General features: G+C 32.9%; 1 protein-coding gene across 1 annotated transcript in view; it reads left to right on the top strand.

Moving 5' to 3' along the window:
- Positions 1-8,446, top strand: part of LOC118186978 (pancreatic triacylglycerol lipase-like) — a 29,677-nt gene extending 21,231 nt beyond the window's left edge. The window contains exons 6-7 of the mRNA XM_035357143.2: positions 3,645-3,824; positions 8,091-8,446. Coding sequence (XP_035213034.1) covers positions 3,645-3,824; positions 8,091-8,386 — 476 coding nt within the window. The 3' untranslated portion in view covers positions 8,387-8,446. The remainder of the gene's footprint in view (positions 1-3,644; positions 3,825-8,090) is intronic.
- The last annotated feature ends 11,612 nt before the right edge of the window (positions 8,447-20,058 follow it).

Here is a 20,058-nt window from a genome sequence, read left to right as displayed (position 1 = left end):
TATATATCATTACGCCGATTCTAATTATTGCGTCCATTCATTATGGAATGGGAATTTGTGTTGTGTTTATTCTCCTATTGATCATTCAGCAAGTAACTGAGGCGTCTACTTCGCTAATTGATATAACTGGGGCTTATTTATGGGGTAGGTCTTATATTACGAGCATCCTGAAAAAACATTGTTGTATTTTCCGATTAGACCTAATTTTTGAGAAATAACATCAGTTCTTTTTCAAATATAAATTTCTGTTAACTTTATTTTCTTCTGAAAATTCTTTCCTTGGAGTTTAAAACCCTCTGAGCGGCCGGGGTTTTCGCTAAGAAAGCACAAATTTCCTAAAACTACTATAAAAACAAATTATTATTATTTTTATTTTAATGTAAAATCTCTCCTGGTATTTCATATCTGGATTTGTTTTCTTTTGATATATTGGCTTAATTTGTTTGACATATTTCAATATGCACTTGTATATACGTTCTTACAGATATCACAAAAATATTCTAGGCCGTATGTGTACGACCTTGCCGCTTAGAGGGTTAATATTATTCGTTGTGAAATAAGGCCTTCTTTTTTAGTATTTTTAAAACTTGATATATATTTTTCACAGTACTTCAATGTAAGAGATGATTTTTCTTAATTGACTAGTCCTTTTTATAATCTCATTTTCAACTTGCTATAGCTTCTACTTTCGATTTAGTTTGTAAAATTTCTATTATTTTCCATTAGAAAGTTATTAATAATTTCATCCTATAACGTTTCCTTTCCAGAAATGTAAATGAGTTAGCGAATATTTAAACTAAGGTTTTTGGATTAAAAGACAGAGCGTGTTTCTACCTGTCGAGTACACGTTACTTTAGTTCTGCCATCTCTGTCCAGTTTGTAATTATTCGGCTTTGCATTATTGGATGCCAACATTTAAACTGATATGCCGGTTAGAGTTTCTGAGACAGCTTAGATTTTAATTTACCTATGTAGTCTTTGACTATCTTCAAACGATTATCTAAAATAATCTTCCAAACGATATTTTTTCGGAAACTTCAATTTAATTTACAGGGTTTTGATGACCTTTCTAAAAAATCTTGCATTTTATACCTATCGTGTCCCTTCTACAATATAATTTTTATGTTTCAATGATGGAAACTTCCGTTTCTAATATCTCAACTATTTTACTTGTTCATATAGCATTTCTCAAGCTGAAATTTAAACGAATTGAATGTAATGTTACACTATCAGATCAATTGGAAAACAAAACTAATGTTATGAGTAATCTGTTGCTAAGGTGATTAGAGGAAATTATTAACCTATGTTCAGAAGCAGATATTTCCTTTATTGATATTTTGTTTCAGTAGACTGCAAAGCTCAAAATAAATTGCATAAAAGTCTTTTAGGATTACATAACTTTAATTATATGCATTAAAAGTAAAAAAAAATATTTTAGCTAATAATATTAATGGTTATATGTAAATGAATATAAAAATTCGTTGAGCACTTATATAAAATTTGTATTGGAAAATTATCGAATTCAAAGAAAGGCAGAAATACTAACACTATAGAAATGGCATACATAAAGAGTGATTGCAATCAATTCATTAAATTTTCCTTTGATATTCTCGATATGAAATCGAACAGTTTTGTAGCCTGAGCATAATAAAGGGAGGGAGCAGATCCATAACTCCGCCCTAGCTGGCAGAAAATGTTTAGTTTTCCACCAAAATATGTATATTAAAAATATTATACATATAAATTATGATAAACCTTAATTCAAACTTTCGGAATATCAAAAATTAAAGCTGAATTTCATCAATTATTCAACAAAAATGGGATATATAGAACTGTATATATTTTTTGAGCTCATCCTACGTATATTTCATTTTTTACTTCCTTGTATAAAGCAAAAGAAGTATTGCAATTGCGAAAAATTCCGGGTATCATATTTCAACGAATATATCCATTTTGACCACTATAGAATGCAATTTAAATAAAGTACTCTTTTTCCCCAAACGAATTATAAAACTAATTTAAAAATGGATCCAGAAGGACATTTTCGTGTACATATGTATTCATGCATCTCATAGCCTCATAACGTTGAAATTTTGCGTATAGGACTGCTATAATATGTAGTTGTCCACTTCTCTTTGTGGTTTCAATTGGCCACACCAAAGGTACATAAATATATATACCCGCCCTGTTACTCGGCTCAGTGAGCTCATTTTTTTATTTTTATATGTTGGTAAATTGTGCCTTTTTTGCTTTAAAAATGATTGAATTATGTTGTTCTTATCTTCTGGTTAAGGTTTTTATGCTTTTAGTTAATATGCATGTGATAATTTTAGAATTATCAACAAATTAAAAGTTGCTTAAGTGCGGCTAAGCCTAATTTTTCTCTCCATAGCTGCCATATTTGTTTACTTTTACTTAGCAGAAACTTTTAGTTTTATGTCCCGAAAAATCTGCCTTTTTGTCTGCTGGCCGAATTGCTTGTTTTAGCGCAGAAACAAGCGCACTTTAAATTTAATTCTAAAAATTGCTTTTTAATTGTATTTGGTGTTTTATGTTTTTTTATATTTTTCAAGTTTCAATGAAGATATTTTGAGTTTTTATGTGTTTTTGCCTTACCGCGAAGTGAGAACTGAATTAATTGAATGAGAAATATACCTGTAATAAAATTCGAGGAATAAGTATTTCGTATTAGCAGCAAATATTGTCGCCAGTCTGTCTTGGACTAAGGAGAATGTTTACGAGTAGTGCATGCGCATTTAGGTAAGCGGTGCTGAATCGTCCGTCTGTTTCTTTTTTATCTGTTTCATTTCTTTTATACATCATTTTAGATTTATCATAGTATTTGCATAGAACATGTGGCAACGATTTGATAATTCTTCAGATGATATAATTTTTGTGCATTCTGAGTTCTAAAATGAATGAGATATAACGGTCTTAAGTGAACGTAGAGTCAGAGTGTCGCTATGGTAAATAAATGTAGTGAATTTTATAGAGTGCAATTAGTCTATTGTGGTTTATGCGCTACCGAAAAAATATATTTAATTCAATTCAATAAGTTTAAATTAAATGCAGGAAAAATGCATATAATTTAATATTTCGCGCAAGGAAGTAATGTGGTGTACACATCAGATTTTTTTTATTGCTAATTTTGATTTCTTTGGTATTTATTTAACTTCATAAAAATGTAGTATATTTTGTATGGAAATAGATTTCTACGTCAACAAATAAAAAGTTATAAACGTCAGAGTTATATAAAATAAAAAAGTCATGGAGATATATAAAATTATCTAATTTAAGTAATTAAACAAATGTTAGTGTTATATAAAAATAATATTCTGATATAAATTGTGTTATATAACAGCAATTTCTATAGATAGAGTAATTATATGATGTTTTCCAACTCGGGAAATAATGTTTTCGAAAATATTTATTTCCTAAGACCGTGGATCCACTTACAAAATCTCAGTGGAGCTCAGCAATTACATTGTGATATTGAGTAAAAAGCTCTATCTTTTTTGCATTTATACTGTTTGTTTGGGGATCAAAATGTTATTTCCTTTAAATATATTAATAATTGAAGTATTAAATGAGTGTTCTATAGAGTAATTAAATGTGCTATAAAATACTTTAAATATCTTCTGTAGGTTTTGGGCTTGAAGAACCCATAGGAGACGTGGATTTCTATCCAAATGGTGGAGAAGATCAAACCGGTTGTAGTAAAGCATTTGAAGCGTCAGCTGGAATTGTGGGCGAAGTTTTAAGCTACTTCAATATCTATAGCTTAATATATAAATACGTTCAGAGAGGATCTTTGGATCCAAATGGTAAAATTATGTAAATTTTGAATATTATATATTATATTTTGATAGTTTTAAATATATACTGTGTAGTATGTTTAAAATAATTTTGTGATTAAGTACACTGCGAAAAAAAGTGGGGGGGGGGGTACAGTTCTATATCTCCCGTTCTAATGGGCCGATTGACGAAATTCAACTTGTGTTTTTCATGTCTCGAAAGCGCGACTTAGGATATGTATTAGATTTATACATAGCATTGTTCTAATGTAGGTATTTTGACACAAAATCCGACTTTTTCTGAAATGACATGGCATTTTTTTCCATATTTCGACTCTACGACTTAAATTATGCCAAACTGCCAAAATTTGTAAAAATCGCACAAGTAGTTTTTAAAAAATTAGCTCTCAAAATTTTAGCTCTTCAATGTTAATTGAATATGGTATATATTTATTAGTCTCTCTCCTTTTTTTATTAAATTTATTTGATTCTTCCTTTTACATTTAGAAGTTTAGGTTCATTCCAAATAAAATTAGCCCATTTTTTATGATTTATTTTTTAAATGTTTATAAATTTTTAGAAAAAAAAAAATTGAATTATAACGTATAAAATTTTACCATCGCCTTAAAGTAGGTGTATTTCTAAGCATACCTGCAAAAAATTATTTTTTATTCAAAATTTCCGAAGATATATTTATATATTAGTGCGTTTTGAAATTTGGCATATTTGTTGAAAGCTATAATAACATCAAATGTGGTTTGGGCACATTGTTAAAATTATTTAAAAGTAGGAAAGATGTGACTTTGTTTCCGCACATGCACAATGTGAAATGGTAGGAACGATGTGACTTCCCACCTCCTCCTGTACAATAGGAGGAAAAGGAAAATAGGTTGCCGTATATTAAGAAGTTCGCCAAGTAAATTATTCGTGGCGCAAACCGTAAAAAATGCGCCAAGATAGATAAATTTTTGAATTTCTCCGTAAATTGTGCACCAAGTTTTACAAAATTTAATATTCAGACAAAATTTGAGTCGTAGAATCGAAGTATGGAAAAAAATGTAGGCTATTTCGGAAAAGTCCGAATTTTGTGTCAAAGTACCTATGTTAGAAGGTACTATATATAAATCTAATATATCCTAAATTGTGCTTTCGAGATATGAAAAACGCAATTTGAATTTCGTCAATCAGCCCAGTAGAACGGGAGATATAGAACTGTCCTTTTTTTTTCGCAGTGTACACTCCCAAAAAGTGCTTTTGTGTATTTGCTGAAGTATTGGCAAAATCATTGAGTTTGAAGTGTTAAAACCTGAACAAACTGTGAATGTGGATCTTTACCTGAACAATTAGATCAAGTAAATCAGACTTTAACTGAAAAGCGTCCAGCGATTGTTAACAGAAAAAGCATTATTCTGCAACACTGCTCAAGTTGAATCCTGAAAAGAATTAATGAACTGGGATGGGAGGTACTGCCTCACCCACCATACTCGTCCGACATTGTACACTTTCTGTATGACAAAAAAACTAAAACTGATATTCAAAATGCCACCTCTAGATATTTTGCTCAAAAACAATTAATTTTTATCAATCCAGCATTTGAAATTTGCGCATTAGTTTGCTAATAACGAGGGTGATTAAATCGATAATAACGAGGGTGATTAAATATTATCTTACTGTAATTTACGTGAAAATGAAAGTTCTTAACCCTTTGCGGCACGGTGTACCCGGTCTGGACACACCTAAAAATTACCCTCTGTACCCACAGAAAAATTAACGAAAAGGTTAGTATAGTTAGTATAGGTTAGTATAGGTTACTCCGAACGTTTCTTTATTTATACTAAGCGGCAGCGCAACACAGAACTGTCAATAGAGTTTAGCCATGTTTAGTTTTCAAAGACCCACATTTTTCAAAGAAATCTTCCGGATTATTTTATATAAAAAAAAAAAATTGTTTGAAAAGAAATTTGCATGTAATTTTCTTGGCTATATACTAATCTCCTTATTCTATATTAGTTTTAAATTTTTATCTTGAAATCTTGCCTAAAATTGAACAACGAACATCACGTGTGTCCAGAGTGGGGTTACTGAGACACTAGACCAACAACTGTACTTTTATTTCACTGCTGCTCTCCGGTGATTCCGTTTGGAAATGTTAAATAAAAGCTTTTTATTAATAAAAGAAAAAAAAACTTAAAGCATTTTTTTATTACGAATACAAATTATTTGAATTTTTGCAATTCTTTGATTTTTATTCTTCCTTTTTATTTTTTTATTTCTTCGTTTTTTTAATTCGTTGATTAAGTTAAGTAAACTGAAGAGGTATAAGGTAATTGTTAACTTAAATTAAGTAAACTGGATAAGGTAATTGTTACAAGTATTTTGATCTTAAAAATCCGAAAAATCCGTCAAAAGACGTTACTTCAAGATGTTCATGACTCTTTGGGGTGCTGAAATTTTCGTACAATGATTATATTTTGTATATTAAACTAATTTATACAAATTAATATATTACTAATATTAAATCAGTTTTTCAGCAAGCTAAAGTTAAGAAATCAATATATTTTCTGAAGTCACAAGGATATGCACACTTCTTATTTTTAATTGGCGCTTTTTTTTTCTTTTTCAACCTGCTTTCTTCCTTAGGCACTACACGGAAAAAGAGAGAAGCCCTGTGGAAGTCTTTTTAAGGGAAACTGGCTCGTATTCATGTTACATATGAGAAAACCACGAAAACGACCATGCAGTCAGGCCGTTCGCCGGGACTCGAATCACAGACCGAACCACCAGTTTTCAGCAGCTTTTGAATTTCGGTTGCTCGTGGGTCTTAACTGGTGTTTGTGAAAGAAATATGCAAATTTCGGAAACTCTCTCAGTATCATGAAAAGACGAGAGAGAAAAGTACCATCTTTTAATGAACACCAATCAATTAAAATTTGTTGCGCATATGATGTTGTAACGCATAAATGAAGAAACATTTAAAATTAAAAATTAAAAAATAGTTATGATATTAAAATATTCTTAATTTTTTCTCATGCTTAAAAAAATTAAAATAGGTGCAATATTTCTTTCCACTTTGAATTGGGGAATTTATCACAAAAACTAAAACACATGATCACTTTGATACTTTGGCCCACCAGTGGCCGAGCGGTAAAGTCCTTGAATACTGGCAGTTCGGCTCGAGTTTCGAATATTGCCAAGGAGCTGGCTGCATGGGCATTTTCTTGGTTTTCCCCATGTGTAACGTGTTAATACGAACCAGTTTCCCTTGAAAAGTCCGGCTTACCAGTGGCCGAGCGGTAAAATCGCTGAACACTGGTAGTTCGGTCCGAGGTTCGAATCCCGCGAACGGGCTGGCTGCATGGGCGGTTTCGTGGTTTTCCCCATGTGTAACGTGTATACGAGCCAGTTTCCCTTAGAAAGTCCTGCACGAAGGCATCCCTCCCCTTAGGCAAATAGCCCTAGTGTGCTTTGCCGTATTCACGATATATATATACACCCTTGAAAAGTCCTCCACGAAGGCCTTTCTCCTTCCGTGTAGTGGTTTAGGGCGGAACATGTAAATAATAATAATTTTGATACATTGCGATAATTCTAGTGACATTTTGCTTTGCACCCAATGGAGAACTAAATGAGAGTTAAAATTCTAAAGTGCTAATTATTTAATTACAATAAAAATGTCTTCATGCGTTCTGCATATAATATTGTCTATTATGCTAGGATAAGTAACTTTATATTATGACATAAAGGTAAATAAAAACACAGCTAATATTTTTTCAAAAAATTAATAAAGATATTTTATTCTATGAAACGACATCAAAAATGTTTATTAAAATATTTTAAATATGATAGCAAATATCTAGGTAATCAAATTTGACTAAGATTTTTTAAAAATATTTCAAGAGCAGAAACTTTTAGAATCTGATTTTCTTCAATAATAAAGCGACAGCATATCGTATTGGAAGCATAATCGCAAACCTATATCCTAATCGAAATTCTTGTTTTACATCTGAAGCTAAAATACAGTCAGATTTAAGTATAAGAGGAAGAAGTTCAATTAATTAGTTTGGCGTAATTCAGTTAATTCGGTAATTAGTTTGGCGAAATACAATAAATATTCACATCATTAAATGGAATCACAATTGTATGTGATACCATCAACATTCAATCATAAATCACTTTTCATCACAAACATACTCAATTGCCTGTATAGTTCACAAATCATTGCTTATTTGTGTATTTGTATTTTAGCATGTAAAATTTAAATTTAGTGCAGTATTCTTTCTCATTATATTATTACAGTGGACGAGCATGTAGACGCTTTAGCCTGCAGCCACGATCGAGCTCATCAGTACTTCCTTGCCAGCATAGACACTGACTGTAAATTCCTGTCTCTGGAATGCTACAGCTGGGAAGCCTACGAAGAGGATAAATGCGGCTCATGTGAGACCCAGAAATGCGTTAGAATGGGCTATTATGCTGCCAAAGATCTACTACTAATGTCGAAGAATGAAGCATCCAGAAAATTCTATCTCAAAACTAAAGATAAACCACCATACTGTTTGGAAAAAAGTGAAATAATTTCTGATAACAAATAATTATTTACAGAAATAATTGTTAAGTTGCTTAAATTCAAATAAATTAATATTCGCACCATACTCAGTCATTTCTGTGACGAAATTTAGAGTATTTGCATCTGTCATTAATATAAAAGAACATATCAGACTGATCAGCAAAAGAAACGACAAGCTATATTTAGATACTGCATTTGGAATGAACAACACATCACCTCTACAAAGGTTTTGAACACGAATTCATAAAACATAAAGATCTGAAGGAAATAATTTATCATTGTTTAGTCGCATTATATCATCGTTCAGTGATCCTTCACGAAGGCTTCCCTTCGCTTAGGCATATAAATCCTTATAAGATTTGTCATAGCCTAAATAATCTAATTCATACTATTATTCTACAAGTAAAATATGTAGAGTAGGTTGGTTGGGTTCCTTAATAGATTATTCACTATAATGATGCATAGTTGAAAATCATAAGCAAAGATTATAATTCAATAAAATTCGGCAACATCAGTAACTCGGGGGTTATTTTTAATGCACAGGATTGATATTTGAATATAAATTATAATGGTTTAACAACTATTTAATAACTTCGGGTTGAGGATTTGCATGAAAAATAATTCATCATTGATTTGCAGGCCCACCAGCGGCCGAGCGGTAACGTCGCTGAACACTGGTAGTTCGGTCCGAAGTTCGAATACCGCGAACGGGGGATGGCTGCATGGGTGTTTTCGTGGTTTTCTTTCATGTGTAACGTGCATACGAGCCAGTTTGCCTTAAAACGTCCTCCGCGGAGGCATTCCTCCCTTAAGTCAGATAGCCCTCGAGTGCTTTGCCGTAAATCTAATAAACCAAAACACCATTGATTGGCACTATTAAATTAACAGTAGTAATTTATAAAATTTTGATTGACTTTTAGAAGATATTTCGCCACAGTCATATAAAAATTTTAATAACATTTATTCTTTTTTCAGATGAAGCAATTTGAGATTAAATTTTAGAAGTAACAAATCTATTATATATATATATATATATAATATATCAAGCAAGGTAGTAATTACAATTTTGAAAAACTAATTTTGGTCTAGAAAACATCTTGCGCAATATGCTGCAAAATAAGTAAAATATAAAAAAAATATAGTAAGCTCGCATAAAAGTTACCAAGAGCTGTTGCTCCAAAAAGTTGAACACGTTTTAAAAAAAAAATTAATACATATGAAAATCAAACCATTAAACATGTAAAACATTAAAAAAACAGAATCAGATAAAAAGGTAAGCGGAATACTTTACACAATAATAAACGACTGGAGGATCTAATTCAAAAATTGCAAAATCACTTTATCATCACGAAGATTGACAAAGCAAGCAACAATTTTAGTATTATTTGACAACAATTCTACTACAATCTTCTGCATAAAGAGTTAAATAACACCTGCACTTACCAAAAAATCACTACCAGTGCTCAGATTCTTCTCAATAAATTTAAAGCACTCCATAAAAGACTAAAAATACAGCCCCAGAAATATAACAACAGGTTTGCCAGTCTCTATGCCTTACCTAAATTTCTATGCCTTACCTAAATTAAGTCTCCAATAAAATTCAGGTTCATAGCGAATAATACCAAAAGTTATCTAAAAGAAATAGATTATCTCTTTGCACAAAAACTTCGTATGGTACGTGACTGAGCACTGGTAGTGATTTTAATCTGAGCAAATCTGAGCACTGGTAGTGATTTTAATCAATAACTATGATTTTGAGGGTTTGCATTGCAACCGGATGATCTCTAGTAACGAACTAGTTCTTAAAACTATGAATTCACTTAAAATAGACCATATCCAATGCTACGACTTTGAAAACTTTTATACATCTCTACCGCTCGAAGAAATTTTTACAAGTTTACTTGCTCTTCCAGATTTATTTCCGCAAATTTCTACCATTCTCAGCAACGAAAAATGGCAACTATTCCTTACCAGCGTGCTCTTCAATAATTTTATTCAATTTGACAATAACATCTATAAACAAGTACAGGGTATCAATATGGGCGGTAATTTTTCAACCTCTGTCTGTGAATTATTCCTGTTTACTAAAGAATTGACCTATGTCCGTTCACTCAGTACGGAAGAACGTCTCTTTTACCAACACATCTATAGATATATTGATGATGTCATTGCATTTAATAACTACAACAAAATAAAAATAGCTAATATCTACCCTGCATGCTTAAAACTAAATAAAACAAATACAGAACAGCATAATGTAGTCTACCTTGATTTACATATTATAGATTACAATTTTATTAAAGTTTACGACAAAAGAAGAGAATTTAATTTTTCCACACTTAAATTAACTAACTGGAATTCAAATATTTCCAAAAGAGTTATACTCAACACAATTTATTCACAGCTACTTAGAATAAAAAGAATATGCAATACTGCGAAACACTTACAAGAAGAAATACTATACTTCGTAACTATTTTAAAAAGTAACCTAATTCCTCATAAAATAATTAAAAATACCCTTACAAAAGCTGGCATTTGCCTTACCTATTTTTAGATTTTTTGAATTAGATAATGATATTTTATACCTAAAGCCACGGACGGTTTAAGATGTATGACTAATTCAGAGAATCTATTGTAAAAATGTACAGATAATTCTTGTTTTTTCATTCTCTTTCCTCCAAAATTTTGGCACTTTAATTTTAAATACTATTGTGTACATAGTTTTAAATTTCTATAATGGCCAATTTTACTACTTTTATTAACAAATCGGGCCTTTTCGTTTTTCAAAGTAGCTTGATCGCCCGCTAGCTTGAAGAATTACGACTTTTTTAACAAATGACTGTTTTTTCCTTTTACTCTTGCTTTAATGGCCAAGTTTTTGTAGTTTTAGCTGAATTAGCCATTTTCACTTCGAGAAAAAATTTTTTCCATCCAACTACATGCCAGACGCCATTTTTGAGATCTTTTCACGTTTTCCGAGGTTTCCGGCGCCCTTCGATAATAGGAGACGAGTTGCAGATAACGAAAATCTCTTCGTATTGGCTAATGCCCACAGAACTTCGCTCCCCCCTACATACGTCATTCGGATGAAATACACAGAAAGGAATTGCAACCACTTTTCAACTAGTTTTAAGAGGGATAGCTTTGCATCGCCACAGGTCAGTTTTTTGTTTCTTTTGTTACAACTTTTTCTTGGTCTTAGCAAGACCCACTCAGTTTGTTATCATCTTAATTTTCTTTTCTTTTATTTTATTTTAATTACAGTTTTTCATTACAGATTTCTAAAATATAAAAATTATATTGTTAATCTTTAAGCTTGCAGGCCCAGCCCGTATGTTTTTGTATATTTAGGACTAATAGCTGACCGCTATTTATTTTCGTTATTATTTTGATTTTATTTTTGATTTTAATTTTGATTTTAGTCTAGATTTAAGATGTATAGGTATTGTTTAACATATTTTAACACCTTAATGTGTCATTCTGTGCGGACGCGTCGGGAAATTGGAACAGAGAATTGATGCTATTAAAATTTCCAAGACACTTTGTCTAAATTTTAAAAAAATTTTGTAGCGAAAAAGTTTCAATTGTCTGTTTCGGCGAAACGCGTAATGGGGTTAGCTTGATTCGACGTTCAAATAAATGAAATTTCCCTTGAAAAGCCAGTTTGGAAGTCGAGTTGGGCTAATTTACCATTTTCCGCTTACCTTTTTATCTGATTCTGTTTTTTTTTAATGTTTTACATGTTTAATGGTTTGATTTTCATATGTATTAATTTTTTTAAAACGTGTTGAACTTTTTGGAGCAACAGCTCTTGGTAACTTTTATGCGAGCTTACTACATTTATATATATATACATATATATAAGGGGGCTGTAAATTAAATAGTGGCAACTTAACCTTGAAACTCGCAGAAAGGCGGGCATGCACAAATAGGATATGAGAGCGGTAAGGTGGCGCTGTTGTCGATGTGTAGAGTGCAAAAAACAGTCAATCTGCTTAGAAAGGTAGTTGTGTGGCGTTAAAGTGAGGAGTTTCGTTTTCATCGCTCTAAAGCATGTTTTCAAAAGGTGATCAGCGGTCATGGCTTAAAATCAAGGTTGCCCGTGGCAAAAATACAACAGAATGCTATCGAGGATTAGTGGAAGCCTGTGGCATAAATGCCTTACCGTATAGGACAGTAGCACGATGGGTTCAAGCATTTCTTTCGGGTCGGAATGAGACTGCGGATTTGCAATGCACAGGTCGGCCCTTCATTCCTCAAGAGCAGATTGACATCCTCAGCGGTCTCCTTACCATAGACCGCGGATGGACTGTCCGAGAATTATTCTTAGAGGTTCGTCTGAGTCATCAAACGGTGTGGCGCATAATGAAGAAATGTCTCAACTTGAGGAAAATTGCTTCCCGCTGGGTTCCACACGGACTAACCGAAGTACAGAAATGGCACTGGTATGCACTGGCTGGCACCCACATGGAGAGATACGGTAATGAAGGAGACGCATTTCTGCAGCGTATTGTCGCCATTGATGAGACATGGGCACGAGCCTATGAGCCTGAATTAAAGCATCAATCAAATGAATGGCGTCACCAAGGTTCGCCACGTCCACAGAAATTTCGACAAGTACCCAGTCGGGTGAAGGTTATGCTGATTATGGCATACGACTGGGAAGGTGTGATTCTTACACATGCTGTATCTGAAGGACAAACTGTCAACGCAGATTACTATTTTTGATTTCTACAGCACCATCTGCGTCCAGCCTATGAGCCGCAAACGTCCACTTTTATTGCACAACAATTTCCCTATAGTATTGCATGACAACGCTCATTGCCATGTCGCAAACAATATCACTCTCCTTTTGCGACGGTGGCAGTGGGAAATCCTGGAACACTCTCCCTACTCACCCGACATGAGTCCTTGTGACCTCCTGTTGTTTCTGTTTCCGAAGTTGAAGGAACCCCTCCGAGGTCACCGATTTCATGACGTTTCATCTGTACTCCACGCTGTAGGGCGCTCGGTCGCTCACATCAACAATCAACACCTTGCCACTGGTCTACAACAGCTTCCCGACATTTGGCAAAAGGTTATTAGATTTGCTGGTGATTACATAGAAGGAATGTAATGCAATTGTACTTGTAAGTTCAATAAAAATTGATTTATACCTATGTTGCCATTGCTTAATTTACAGCCCTCGTAAATATATATATATATATATATATATAATATCATTATCTCATTCAAATAAAGCTAATTTAAATTTTAAGTTATGAAAATTCAATTGTAAATAAATAAAAGATTAATTATTGTTGCCAACTAATTTGCAAAATGAATGTATATATATATGCATGTATGCATGTGTGTATGTGAAATAAATTCAGTAGAGAACTAGAGAATCTTTACTGCGTATACAGAACAATGATACCTTATATTAACTTAGCAATAACCGGTGGGCATCATAGATGCATAACGGATATGAAACACTAGCAGACGTGGTCGGAAAACTGTCATAAATTATTGTTAGGCAGTTTCTGAGATACATATTCTCAAACACATATCATTTTGGGAGAGTTGAACATCTTATTTGTGTAGTTATTCACATTTTTAAAACAATGGTCAAAACAGAGCGAAGAATCGGGAGGAGTCACATAAGTGGCTCCCTCGCTACCGCCGAGAGCCAGCGCTTAATGCATGCCCACTTTTGCCTGTTAAATTGCAGTGGCCACTAGGTACGGTTATATTGTTGATATTTATATGGCATAGCTATTATAGATTTTTACATATTGATACATGTAACACTGAAAAAAAAAAGGGGGACAGTTTTATATCTCCCGTTTTACTCTGCCGATTGACGAAATTAACTTCCATTTTTCCTGTCTCGAAAGCGCGACTTAGGATATCTATTCGATTTTTATATATAACATTATTCTAATATAGGTATATTGATACAAAATCGGACTTTTTTTAAAATGACATGCCAATTTTGTTAACATATTTCTATTCTACGACTCAAATTATTCCCAATTACCAAGTTTTGCTAGTTTGAGTTATAATTATGCCAAGTTTTAGCTAAAATTTTGAGAGCTAATTTTTTAAAAATTATTCGTGCGATTTTTACAAAGATATATCTCCACATAAACCTATACGCTCACTCTTGTAAAATGTAGATCCACTAACATTAAATCATGTGTAGACATATCTTTGTAAAAATCGCACGAGTAATGTTTTAAAAATTAGCTTTCAATATTTTAGCTCTCAATGTTAATTAAGTTTGGTATATATTTATTAATATCTTTTTTTTATTAAACTTGTTTGATTCTTCCTTTCCCATTTCGAAATTTAGGTTCATTCCAAATAAAATTCGCCCATTTTTTATGATTTATTCTTTAATAATTTTTATAAATTTTTCGAAAAAAAATTGAGTTATAATCTATAAGATTTTTATCATTTCTATCTTAAAGTAGATATATTTCTAAGAATACCTGCAAAAAATTATAATTTTTTATTCAAAATTTCCGACGATGTACGTGAATTTGTATATTGGCGGCGTTTTGAAATTTGGCATACTTGTTGAAAGCGATAATAACGTCAAATATGGTTTAGGCTCTTTGTTAAAATTATTTGAAAGGAGGAACGATATGACACTGTTTCTCCACATGAACAATGGGAAAAGCTAGAACGAAGTGAATTTTTTCCCGGTCTTGCGCAATGGAAAGTGAAACGAAAATGGGTTGCCATATATTAAAAATTTCGCCAAATCAATTATTCTTGGCGCAAACTGAAAAAAATATGCAAAGATAAATTTGTGAATTTCTCCGTAAATTTCGCACCAAATTTTACAAAATTTAATATTTAGGCATAATCTGAATCGTGGAATCGAAATATGAAAAAAATGGTGTAGCATTTCAGAAAAAGTTTCCGATTTTGTGTCAAAATACCTATGTTAAAACAATGCTATATACGAGGGTAGGAGCAAAAGTCAGGGCAACTATTTTTTTTTCTTGTAGATATGTGAACGGATCACAAAACGTATATGTGTCGTGTGGAAGTTCTGCAGGCATAGTGTGTAAACAGAACAACAGATGGCTCTGTGATAGCTGGCTCTGTGGTAGCGAGGGCTCTGAAATCAGTCAGTTGGTGAGTGCCGTGAGAGATGGAAGTAACCTGTGTTGAGCAGCGCGCTTACATCAAAATAGCCGTTCTCCGAGGGAGAAATGCGATGGAATGTCACAGTGAATTAGTTGAAGCCTTGGGAATAATCCCCTACCATATCGTACAGTATCATGGTGGGTAGGAAAGTTTCAGCAAGGACGTGTGTCAACCAGTGATGAGCAACGTTCGGAACGACGGGTGAGTGTGCGGGCCGACTTGGCACGTGCCGTCATCGAGCACCTCATGGATGAAGATAGACGATGGACATTACTGGAGTTAGAGAGGGCAAGTGGCATCGAGAAACGCACCGTCCACAGGATATGTCGTAATGAGCTAGCGTCAGAATCCTTCCCCAGTCAAATAGATGGTGATCGTCGCGTATGGCGTCAGGGGTGTCATTGTTTGCCACTTTGTTCCTCCTGGCAGAACAGTGACCGCACGGTACTACAGGGACTTCCTGGTGCGACAGGTACGACGTGAATTTTGCACGAGAATGCAAGACCACATAAAGCAGAGTATGTACGGCAGCTACTCCGACGTTGGGGATAGGAAGATTTGGAGCACCCACTATGCTCTCCTGACCTTTCGCCCTTTGACTTTGATCTCATTCCCAAGATTAAGGAACCAATACGTGATAGGCGGTTTGCAACACGAGAGGACATTGCTGATGCTGTGCGCCAACAAATGACCCGATTCACACATGGTGCGGCAAATGCTGAGGCTGATGGTATTCAGCGCCTTCCACATCGTTGGGGCAGCGTGTGATGACAGCAGGGAACTACATTATGGGTCTTTAGGTCCAGGTTCGTCATGTCAACTTTACGTGTATTGTGTTATCATTCTTTTGCCCGGTGAAGGCTATATTGCCCTGTATAATACCATAATAACTTCGTGTATTACGATATTTCAGTGCTATTCATTGTCCACACATGTAGTTAAGACCTTGTCCTTTCGTCTGTATATGTCACATTTTTCAACCAGACTGGTATCTTCAAGGAAAAAAAATAGTTACCATGACTTTTGCCCCAACCTACGTATAAATTTAATATATATCCTAAGTCGCGCTTTCGAGACATGAAAAACGCAACTTAGTTTCGTCAATCGGCCCAGTAGAACAGGAGTTATAGAACTGCCGTCCCTTTTTTTTTCGCAATGTACATCACCGATAAAGAGGAAAACAGGAAGGGAAATGTAAATTTTGAAATTTTGAAATTGTTCTTGACATTTAAAACACATAATAGCAATATCAACAGCAATATAGCAAAATATTTAAAAACAGCATACCTTTAGAATTTCCAATCATGCGCACTGTGAGAGAATGTGCATGCCCTTTTGAGATTTTGTATTTCAAGGTAGATTTTTAGTTTTCGAAGATCCCTGCGAATACGCTTTACACATTTAGTGTAATTAAAACTGGATTCTTTTACGAGAGGATGATTGGAAGGAACTTTAAAGCGAGAGGAAATACGATAGAATTTTTAAAAGCTGGGGCACTTATTGTAAAGTTAGTCATTCAGCACTGAAATGTAATAAGCTTTTAAATTTTAAGGATCAAGGTCATGCTAATTTTGTCAAGAAAACAAATTATTTTTTAATTGTTTAATTTCAAATACAGAACATTGGCGTGTAGAAGTATCCATAGATATAAAAAGAGCTTTGGAATGTAGAAATATCCATAAATGTAAAAGGTGCTTTGAAAATCATCATAAGTTACTGCATTAAGATTGAATTCAGAATGAGCCATAAACGTGATAAAGAGTTACGAACAGTTTGAAGGAGTTGTCTGTGACATCTAAATCAATTTTCTATGCAAAGAGTTTGGGGCAAATAATGGTAAATTAGTTAAGTGAGAGGAAACTTGCATGAGTTCTATTTCAGTCATTAAATCTTGTGTATCAGACTTAATCTTCAGCTTGAAGTTTCTTATGTACTGCTGTTGTTTAAGTGCTAGATTCATCTGGACAATGCGAAGTTACTTGATCGTGGCAGTCAAGCTAACTTTGTTACTGAAGAATGTATAGAGAGATTAGGTTTATCTAAAAGAGATAAGAACGTTTTTATGTCATGTCTGCACATTTTCTTTCAGCATTTTTTAGCAACAGTGTCGTTTACAACAGTAATGTTTATAATCAAAATTATTGAAAAATTACAACGTAAGAAGTACATTGCGGAATAAAATAATTTAATGTTAGTGGATCTAACATTTTACAAGAGTGAGCGTATTGATAGGTTTATGTGTAGAATATCTTGGAATCCCTATGAATCAGTCAATGACTTTTCCCGGCTCTCGTAACTTTATTTATATGATGTTGCATGGGATACTGGAAGTTTTCATCCATGAAAAGCGCGTTTTTATGAAGCTTCAAGAAAATCGCCAAGTTGGCGACAGCAATTGTCATCAGGAGCGTTTTTGCCTGTATCTTGCGCTCTAGTTGAGCTGTTTTTAAAATTTAAACTCTGTTGAATTAAGAATTCAAGCATTTAAAATTCTTTATAAGAAATAAATATTATGTACAAACATGTGGCCAAAAATTCACTTATGTATAAAATAAACGCTAGAACTATTAAACAAAATACCAAAATTAAGCAAAAGGATAAAAAAGAAGTAATCCAAAATATATAGATACAAAATACACAAAAATGCAAGCAAAATGATTTCAATATTTACAAAAACTTTCAATAATTTTGAATAACTTACAAAACTTTCATGAGGTGTGTTTGGTGTATTGAGAATACGGCAAAGCACACTAGGGCTATCTGCCTAAGGGGAGGGATGCCTTCGTGGAGGACTTTCTAAGGGAAACTGGCTCGTATACGCGTTACACATGGGGAAAACCACGAAAACCCCCATGCAGCCAGCCCGTTCGCGGGATTCGAACATCGGACCGAACTGATAGTGTTCAGCGATTTTACCGCTTGGCCGCTGGTGGGCCCAAAACTTTCAAGAGACCACAAAATAAAATGAAACTGTTAAAATTATGTCACAACAAAAAGACAATTAAGTTGATTTTTAGTTAACCTTCCTAATATTACGCAACAATATTTTGCTGGGTTCTGAATTCACAAAATTAGCGAACGTAGCAATGACCTGGCATGATATTAAACTGAAAAACTTGCAAATACTTACAGAAATTTAATTTGCATTTTCAGAAGTATCTGCAAATTTAAAAAAAAAGTACATTCTGAAAATGCATTTGTTAGAATATTTTCACGCTATAGTTCAATATCTAATTTCCAGTATTTTTCCACTCTCTATTTAACAGTTTCTTTTCCAGAAACTATCTTGTCATAATAGAAGAACTAAAGAAATCTTACATTTATTTATTAAATTGAAAAATGTGCAAATGCTAACAGAAAATATATTTTGCATTTTTTAGAAGCATCTACAAATTAAGAAATCTTACATTTATTTATTAAATTGAAAAATGTGCAAATGCTAACAGAAAATATATTTTGCATTTTTTAGAAGCATCTACAAATTAAGAAATATATATTCTGAAAATGAATCTGTTGTAATATTTCCACTTTATAATTTAATACAGGGTGACTGCTAAATCATGGTACAAACTTTGAGGGCTGCTACAGGACACTGCAACAATCACATTTTTGTATAGGAATTTATGGTCAAAAGCGAAGCTTCGAAGCACAAACACAGGAAAGAACAAATGATAAGGAAAGTGTTTTATTTTCATAATCTCGTTTACAAGTGGAAGTTAATTTACAAAATGTGATTAATTTACAAAATATTAATTAAATTAGTTACAATGAATTTACAAAATGTTATTTTTACAGTGTCCTGAACCAGTCCTTAAAGTTTGTACCATGAAGTAGCAGTCACCCTGTATATTGTTTCCAGTATGTTTTAAATTTCTACTCACAGTATACGTTTTTAGTATACTATAAAGATAAATAGCGCTTTGATCAGTTAAAGAAATGGCTACATCATAATAAAAATACTACAAGAAATATTACATTTATGTATTAGCAAACGAGTTTAACTAGCAGAGTTATCACATTCGTCTGTATTGTGCTCAATCAGGGAAAAAAATGAATTATCAGAATTAATATTTAATTGAAATAACTTTACTCTCAGATATGAAATGTGAAATATTATATATCTCATGCAAAATAATATGTGAAAGTATAAAAGAATTAATATACTAAAAACAGGTGTGATTAACTTTTTTTTGTCTAATGTTTAGAAATAATACTACGAAAATACAATAAATTTTTGATAAAAAATAAAAGGATGTAACTTTTTCTGAACAGTTTTCACATCAGTGAGACGTTTTAAAAGCTATAAGTGTGCAATAATTTTATAATTTTAAAAATAAGAGTTATTAACTGAAAAGAATATAAAGCAGTATTGATCAATTAAAAAAATATGGCAATGTTATTTAATTTACGTATCATGAACAGAAAAGTTTCAATAAATTTTATTGCGCTGAAGTAAAGGATTCTGATCTGTGAGTTCAAAACTGGTAAGAACCTTTATAAGTTATAAATAATTTCTGTAGAATCAAAAATGAAGTTATAACGCATTCATTGCCTGAT

The sequence above is a fragment of the Stegodyphus dumicola genome, chromosome 2 (assembly GCF_044657685.1).
Source record: "Stegodyphus dumicola isolate Sdum_Otavi_A_Nest chromosome 2, ASM4465768v1".
NCBI classification, from domain to species: Eukaryota; Metazoa; Arthropoda; class Arachnida; order Araneae; family Eresidae; genus Stegodyphus; species Stegodyphus dumicola.
Note: the sequence above shows the minus strand (reverse complement) of the source record. Positions and strands in the feature narration are given on the sequence as shown.